Genomic DNA, 9,355 nt, shown 5'->3' on the forward strand with positions numbered 1-9,355 from the left:
ATACCAGCAAGGAATCAAGTTAGCCATGCCATTAGTCACGCCAGATTCTTTCGTTAATGTTGATTTTTCTTCTTCTTTTTAAGTAAAATTTAGAATGAGGAGATGTTACTACAATCCAAGTTAAAGAAGTTCTTAAAATTTTAAAAGTTGAATATAAAATGAAAAAATTGTTTTACACCTACTTTTACTAAAAAGAATTAAATATTATCTTATTTTGAACTTTCCATAAAATTACTTAGCAAATTATGTAAGGTGGTGCTGCTCTGTTGTCTTTTTTTATTTGCTTTCATTTCTTTTTCTAAATTTTTTTTCATTTCAAATAATTAATTTTTATTTTATTAAAATTGAATTAAATGAAATAACGACCATGCACATGGCTCAGAAAATCCAATCACGTGACTGGTGTACCCTAAAACCATCTTGTTCTCATTATATTATGCAACTTCAAAACCCAACTTCACTGTAAAATTTCTACAATAACTCACTCCTCATTCTGAACTGAACTTTCTTTCGCAAATGGATCCTAGGAAACCCTTCATGTAACTTCTCACTTCATTTTTTTTCTCTGTATTATATTATTTATTATTATTATTATTTTAAAATATTTAACTAACCAAAGAGTTATGAAAATTCAAGCAGTGCAGGTGATGATATCATGGAGCTGCAATGGCAAAACGGTCGAGTTGTCACACAGAATCAAAACCACCGTAATGTCAACCAACCACAGCCGGTGAGAAACTCCGACGACTCCACTCGCGGTGGAAGTACTTCATTGCCGAGGGAGAATCAATATCTCTTCATGCATGAAGGAGAAATGGCTTCGGTGCAGCATTATGCTAACGCTACCATGCAAGGTCCACCAATGAGGTCTGAGCCGGTGCCTCCGAACTTTGCATTCTTTGCTAGGCAAGGCGTTAGAGCTGAACCAGAACCCGCTGAACCAGAACCAGCTGAACCAGAACCAGCTGAATCGGAATCGGAACCAGCTGAATCGGAGTCGGAACCAGCTGAATCTGAACCGTTAACTGATACAGAATCATTAGTAGATTCTTCTGATTCATCATCTGTGATGCCAATGGCGGTATCCGAAACAGAGGGAGAAGAAAGCTGCTTGACGGCACCTTCGACAATGTCTGAAGAAACTGATGGTTGGAGTGATTGGAGTAGCGATGAGGAACAACCCGTTCTGAGGCGAAGTGACGCGCAGGAATGGAACCATCAAAGGAAGGTGAGTGAGTTAACTCAGCACTGTTTAGGTTATTTTTACTCTGTGACATCATTTTCAGTATTTCCAGTTGCAAATACCTCTGAGCTGTCATCGTAATGCAAAACGGACCCGACAAAAAAGTTTTGACAAGTATATTGATACAGTTAGTATTGTTTTTTATATTAAAAAAATATCGTAATTAATTCACAGTGTCGATGATTGCAATTTAGTGTTGCAATACACCGATAGATCGAAATCGTAAAAGTCTTTAATAAATGTTATGTTACGTTACGTCTTATTATTACGAAATTTTTAGAACGCCACCCGTTTTTAAAACACTGTTCACATAAAGTTAAATTGTAATGGTATTCAGCATTCACCTAACAAGCCATACATCTTGTTGCCGCATGATATTGCTACGCCGCGTGTACGGTAAAATTTAATATGCTTTTTCACGGACGTATGGTAGGACATGCATAATACTCCCTCTGTTCGAAAATTGTTTAAATTTTTTGCATACATATTAACAAAGGTTTTGATAATTGTGCCACCAATTGCCTTTACCATATCATTATTAAAGTTGAATAGTTCTTTATTAAAAATTGTTTAAATTTTTGCATACATATTAACAAAATTATAGTTCTGCCACCAATTGCCTTTACCATATCATATCATTTTTAAAGTTGAATAATACTCCTCTATTAAAAAATTGTTTAAATTTTTGCATACATATTAACAAAATGATGATTATGCCACCAATTGCCTTTACCATATCATTCTGTATTTTTTTTTTTAATAAGCAATTTTATAAGATATCGCACTATGGATGTAAACGAAAATTTTATAGAGAGTTGAAACAGTTTACAGTTTACAGGTAATTTATACCAATCATAAAAGAGGTCCTAGAAATAGGATCACTACCACCTAACCATCTCCAAGAGAAGAACAAAATATTGGAGATTAGCGTTTCGAAGCTAAAAGAAGCGTTCTCAAAGATAATAGCATTTCTCATCAACCAAATACACCAAATTAAAACTAATCAAATAGAATTTAATTTAATTCTAATATTGTGTTTCTTCACCTTTTCTTGAATTCAACCGAAGCTTTTGAACTCGTCCAAATTAAACTCATTTGAATAATACTCTTTTTATTTTTTTTTACAGGAATAATACTCCTTCTATTAAAAAAATGGTTAAAATTTTTTTTTGCATATATTTTAACAAATTGAATTCAATTCAAGTGTAATTTTTTTTCACATTTAATCTTGAATATTTAACATTTAAATCTAGAATATAAAAGAAAAAAAACTCATACACTAATAGCTTAAGATTTTTGGTGAATCACCTATAAAACTTAAGAAAACAGCTTACCACCAAAAATACCAAAATTTTGACACGTATGTTATAGTTTTTGTAGGTAATTATTTTATTTTATTTGATTATAGAATTGAATTAACTTTATTTATATATTTAAAAAAATATTTTTTCGATATTAAATAGGTCATTTAATTATATATTTAGTTGTCTTATTTTTAATTTATCTTTAATGCTGAGACAAATATTTTTCATTAATTAATTAAATTTAAAAAATTATTATAAAAACAAATACAAGATAAATGTCAAATTAAAATCACCTATAAAACTTAAGAAAACAGCTTACCACCAAAAAACCAAAATTAACCTTTATATATTTGACACGTATGTTATAATTTTTTTAGATAATTATTTTATTTGATTTGAGTATATAATTTAATTAACTTTATTTATATATTTAAAATATCTTTTTCTATATTAAATAGGTCACTTAATTATATATATATATATATATATATATATATATATATATATAATTGTGTTATTTTTAATTTATCTTTAATGCATGAGACAAATATTTTTTATTAATTAATTTAATTTAATTTTTTTATATTTTCTATATAAAAATAAAAATAATTTATTATAAATACAAATACAAGATAAATGTCAAAATAAAACTGGATAATATTAATATTTGCTAAATATTGTTAGTACAAAAATTATAAAACACTCACTAATTTTTTCACATTATGTTTTTTTAGAAAAATAGTCACTAAAAAACTCAGTGAGTCTACAAAAGTGTAGATAAAACATATGTTTATCATTAATTAATAAATTATAGTTAATAAATTTTAATATCATCAACAAAATAATGTAAAGTATTCTATCATGTAAATTATAAACTCATTTCTCACTTTTTTCATGTTACCCATTTAAAAATAAATCACTTAAAAAGTTTTTTATAGTTTTCATAGGTAATTATTTTATTTTATTTGATTATATAATTGAATTAACTTTGTTTATATATTTAAAATATATTTTTTCTATATTTAATAGGTCATTTAATTATATACATTTCTGTGTTACTTTTAATTTATCTTTAATGCATGACACAAATATTTTTCATTAATTAATTAAATTTAATATCTTTTATATTATTTATATAAAAATAAAAATTATTATAATTTATTATAAAAACAAATACAAAATAAATTTGGAATTAAAATTAGCTAATATTTGTAATTTTTAAATATCGTCAATAAAAAATTATAAAACAATCACTAATTTTTTCACATAATTTTTTTTAGAAAAATAGTCACTAAAATACTCATTGAGTCTACAAAAGTGTTGAGAAAACATATGTTTATCATTAATTAATAAAGAGAATAATATTAATGCAAGGACCGTGTATAATATTCTACACATGTATCCAACTCATTATTATTTATTATCAAAATATTCTACAAAAAATGTATACAGTAAATTATCAATTAAAAAGTTTTTACAATGTACGACAAATATTCACAAATTAATTAGTTAAAATTAATATTTTTTTCTACTTTATATATAGTAAAAATAATAATTTTACAATAAATAAATTATTTTTTTTCATAACATTCATCTATGAGCATTGACATATTTTATAAACTTTAAAAAAACATTGATTATTTCTTTAAAAAAAACCTTTGACATTGATTAATATATAAAAAACACAAGATATATATTTGTCACTCTTACACAAAACATGTTAGAGAAATATTTGTAATTCATACATTAAAAAACATGTTAAGAAAATATTTAATTATAAATTTACTTCAAATAACTCTTTTATTATTTATGTTGTATAATTTTAATCATATCGGTTAAAATTTAAATTAATTTTTTAATCAATTAAATATATTATTTTATTAACATTTAATAATATAATAATTTATAAGATACCTTGCAATAGTTCTTGCCTAGTTCACCTTTAAATTTTATATAAATTTATAGTGTCAAAGTTAAACATTTAACTCGTTCCCTCTTTATTTGATTTGATTTTAGAAATTGAGTTGAAGTAAGAAGCACAAACAACATGAATTATTAAACATAATCTCAACAAGTTGTTGATGTTAATGTTCGAAACAACGACACTAATAATAATTTAAAAATAAATAAATAAATTAAACATAATCACAACAAGTCTCGGTATTAGTGTCTAATACTAATATAGATCACGACATTTTTTTAGAGGTTCCGTAAATGGTTGTATAAACAAATATATGTGAGGTACGAAAATGAAAGGTCTTGCCTTTCTTTCCTGGCTCAAATATGGGGATTTAAGAACTGCTCTTGGCTGGTATGGTGAACTTTAATTTTGTAGTAGGCTGAAGGTTTTATATGGTTGAAAAAGTTGGCTGCATGATCTTGTGATCATTGTGAAAGTTGCATTGTGCATCAACCTTTTAACATAGGCTGTCATGATGCTGCAATGAGCCACCTAGCCGGTCTAAAGTTCTCTGAATGCATTTTCTATTCATTGGAAAAGTTCTGCAAGTATGAAACACTTAGAAAAGGCATTATGGTACTTGGTTTTGCTTGGGAAAAAATTCACGCCCTTATGTGAATCGATAGAATAACATCGTAGTTGAATTAAGTAGAAGCTTTTAGCTAAGCATACATACATAACTTATAGCTGTAATGACCAGTTATTTTACAACATAAATTCTTTTTTATCTATGATTGTTTTCCCCCAATTTCCTCAAACTAATTTCATTATATTCTTATTTCTATTTGTCTTGCTTTAAAAGGATGTTGATTTTGAATCTCGTACTGCTGAGAGAGGGTTTGTTGTCTGGACAAATATTTCTTTGAGTTCATGTATTTTATGCCGTTTATTTTAACTTGAAGTTTTCACTTTGACTTACATCCAGAGGCGCCGTAATGAAATTAATGAAAAGATGAGAGTTTTGCAACAACTTCTACCTCGATCTAATAACAAGGTAAACCAACTTTTTAGATTTTTCAATTCTTTGTTGATAATATAAGAGGCATGATTTAAGATTTTGTTTCCTTTCTAATTTCTATTTCTAATCTTTCTCCTACTATTTATTCATAGTCTGATGAAGAGTCTATGCTCGATGCGGCAATTCAATACACGAAGTCACTGCAGTTACAAGTTCAGGTAGACTCCTCTATGTATTTCTGATCTTTAAAAACGGTCACGCCACTATAATAGTTTCATTCTTAAATAAAGAATACAGTTTATGCAGATGATGTCCATGAGATATGGCACGGTATCTATGATGTTTCCTGCAATCCAGCAGTATATGCGGCCACCAATTGGTATGGGAATGAACATGCCAGTAATGTCATTTCCCAATATGTTTCCTAGTTCTACTTCGTCTCTGAATTTTGGACCAAGGTTCTCTATGCCTTCTGTCCACATGCCGCGTGTTTCTACACCTGGTTCATTCATAATTCCAGCAACAAATCCGGCAAATAATAACATGTCCACCTCAGTTGGAACATATAATTCAAATCATCTAGGTATCCCAAATTTTACTGATCCTTATCAACAGTACATGGGAGCCTACCAGATGCAGTCTCAATTAATGCAGGTATTTTATCCTCTAATGCTATTTTAGATTAGTAATTTTTTAAATATTGTGTGAATTAACTTCTTGCACATGTGATCCATTGGATTTGAAAATCATAATTTCTCTGTTATTATTGTGTAAAACGTGGTTTCACTTTTAACTTAACTATTAAGAAAACTTTTATTTTGCAAGTTTTCATTGTAACTTTGTTTTTTCCAAAGAAAGATCACAATGATGTAAATTTTTATGAATCCATTTTCATGTGTAGAATCAGGCAATGAACCAAACAAATGTCAGCAAGTTCGAAAGTGGCCGCCAGTCAGGTAAATGCTTATTTGTTAGTATTTTTGTCAAATTTGGTTAACTTATGTGAAAATAAAAGAATGGTTTATTATTTTGGGTCTTAATGGTTTTTATATGTGTCTTACTGTGTTCATGACCAATTTACTCTACTATTTTTCATAACCAATTTACCTTCAATTCAAATATGTACTGAATCCTTATAATTTGGTATCAAAATTTGTTTCTTCTAAATATCTCAATATTGTTTCTTGATTTATTTCAGGAGATAAATGATTATTTGATAGTTGCTTACGTATATGGTGTTGCTTCATATTAGTTACCTCATCTATCAAAATGGTACTCATAGTATTATTGTAAGTTTCGAATATGCTATATGTAACTTAGTTTATTGTAAGTCTCAAATATATTATTGTAAGTCCCGAACACACTATATGTAACTTAGTTTGTTGTATGTCCCGAATACGCTATATACTACCAGTATTATTGTAAGTCTCGAATACGCTATATGTATTACGAGTATTATTGTAAGTCACAAAAACGCTATATGTACTTCTAATATTAATGTAAGTCTCGAATATGTTATATGTACTACTATTATTATTGTAAGTCTCTAATACGCTATATGTACTAATAGTATTATTGTAAGTCCTGAATGCGCTATAGTATTACACCGTTATCATTAAATTATTGTGACTTAGTTCTCTCATGTTTTTGTCTTCCCTCATTGACATTTTTGTTAAAAAGAAACGATCTCCATCCATCACCTGCATAACAAAACAAAAATATTTGTTGTAGCCATCACCATGCGGTTGCCGCAAGAACTTTGCAATCTTCTGTGTTTGAAAATCTCTTTTTCTTCCTTTGTGTATTTTTTGTTTTTAGGGGTTTTCACTAATTCTTCCTTGAAGATTGTTTGGAGGGCACTGATTATACACTTTCTGAATTTTTAGATGTTATATTTTTTTGTTAGGAATGTTAGATTTATGCATTTTCTAAATTTCTAGGTGTTAAATTTTTGCATTTTTCTTGAATATGTTAATATTAGTAATAGTAGTAACCCATTAAATTGGAAGGTAAGAAAAGATAAAATCTCTTTCTTGTACCTTCATGGCTAGAATATCATTTAAATCGGCTCAAAATCACCAGAGTCATACTGCTATTTATGGTTCAATCTCTTTCACTTTATGTTTTAATAGAGACACTCAATATGAGATGATGAAAAAATCAAATCATTGTCTTATATAACTTTACAATGAATGTATTTTTCTAATATTTAGTGTATGTGCATATTTTATAATTTTATTGTTTTTTTATTTGGGAGGACCGATGTCCAAAAAAGAAATTATAAACTAATATTCCTCATAGAGAAATACTGAGAATACTCACCCAACCTCTTAGCTTGACATTATATTTGTAAGTGCATGACGCATCACTTTTTTATCCACTTGAATTAAAACTTTGTTGAAACATTTGCTTTACACCAGCTGGATGTCCTCCAAATGCCTTTGACAAGCCTCCCAACTATGGGTGAGAATAGGCTGGGCCGAGTTAGGCTTCACAAAGCCTAGGTCGGGTTTACTAAAAAAATAAAAGCCCAAGTCTGACTTGTAGCCTATCTAGGCTTATTTTTAGGCCTGAGCTTAGCCTTTTGAAGGCCTGATTGACGGACTAGCCTACTTAAAATCCTATTTTATTTGAATATTTGTAAAGAAGAAATTCAACTAATATTAAATAGAGAAACAAATTAAAATATCAACGAGCATAAATGTTTGTTTTCATTGACTCATGCGAGTTTACCTATTCACATAAGTTTTGTGATACTATTTATTTGAGAGACTGTATTCAAACAACTTATGACAAAAACTTATAACATTGTTCATAAGTATTTTTCAACTTATTTTCATAATATCTTCAAGATAACTATGCTTTATTTTTCGTATTTTAAGTCAAAGTATAAAATACAATATAAAAATAATAAATTTATTCATGCTTACTTAAATAGGTCGGTCTAATAGAATTAAAAGGATTCTTATATGGCTCATGGCCTAGCCTTTTTAGATAAATAGGCTTATAAAAGAGCCTGAGCCTTTTCTACTTAAAAGAAACTGGCATGGACGTACGTATACCTCTGTTATTTGGCCTTGCCTACTCTCACCCCTACTCCTAACAAACACCCATTGTTATCTCTAATCACTCCTTCATTCCCTTCCCTGCTTGTATTTGACACCACTCCATCAGTATTAAGGGAATTCACAAATCTTTATGAGGAATCTATTTAATTTTGTTTGCAATTCTTTGTTAGATGGAGAACTTATTTTGCAAAGATAAGCTCATGTTATAATCTTGTACCTATAACAGAATTTCTTGTTCGAGATTATGAGGCATTATAAAATCCGCAACGTACATTCTTTGGTTTCTCCAATACCATATAGTATGGAAAACAGCAGCCCAGACTAATTGCCACTCCAAATGATCCCCATTCCTGCCTAAATTCTGCTTTTAATTCAACTCAAACCAGTCTTGTAAATTTGCATTGAAAAACACTTCCCAATAAATTTCCTACACAAGCTACTTCCAAAGCCTGATTCAGCATTGTGCAATCCCTCAATACATGAAGAAATGTCTCCTTCACACTCTGCACAATAGGGATCACATATTCTACGATGATGAAGAAAATGTTTGGTCTTAATTCCATTGTAATAGATTAACCAAACAAAGAAGCCAATCCTTTAAGGCACCTTGATCTTCAAAATAACATACCACTGATTATGTCTATTAATGTCCTCATAAGAACTTAGCCTATTAAAAGCATTCAACATAGTAAATGATCCATTATATGTAGCACCCCAAATGCCTATGTCTTCAATATTTACAGGCCTTGGAATATGAATTAAAACCAATTTGTTCAAAATCTCATGAGTAACCAGTGTTTTTAGCATTCTCCAATTTCATCC

At 28.8% G+C, this 9,355-nt stretch overlaps 1 protein-coding gene across 1 annotated transcript; it reads left to right on the forward strand.

Annotated features, from left to right (window-relative positions):
- Positions 1–419: 419 nt before the first annotated feature.
- On the forward strand, positions 420–6,963 carry LOC131622306 (transcription factor PIF1-like). The gene is made up of 7 exons (XM_058893333.1): positions 420–539; positions 640–1,228; positions 5,433–5,501; positions 5,618–5,683; positions 5,763–6,119; positions 6,367–6,421; positions 6,664–6,963. The coding sequence occupies exons 1-7, from the start codon at positions 517–519 to the stop codon at positions 6,672–6,674; spliced, it is 1,170 nt and encodes a 389-aa protein (XP_058749316.1). The 5' UTR covers positions 420–516; the 3' UTR covers positions 6,675–6,963.
- Positions 6,964–9,355: the final 2,392 nt, after the last annotated feature.

Source organism: Vicia villosa, unplaced genomic scaffold (genome assembly GCF_029867415.1).
Source record: "Vicia villosa cultivar HV-30 ecotype Madison, WI unplaced genomic scaffold, Vvil1.0 ctg.000029F_1_1_1, whole genome shotgun sequence".
Classification (NCBI taxonomy): Eukaryota; Viridiplantae; Streptophyta; class Magnoliopsida; order Fabales; family Fabaceae; genus Vicia; species Vicia villosa.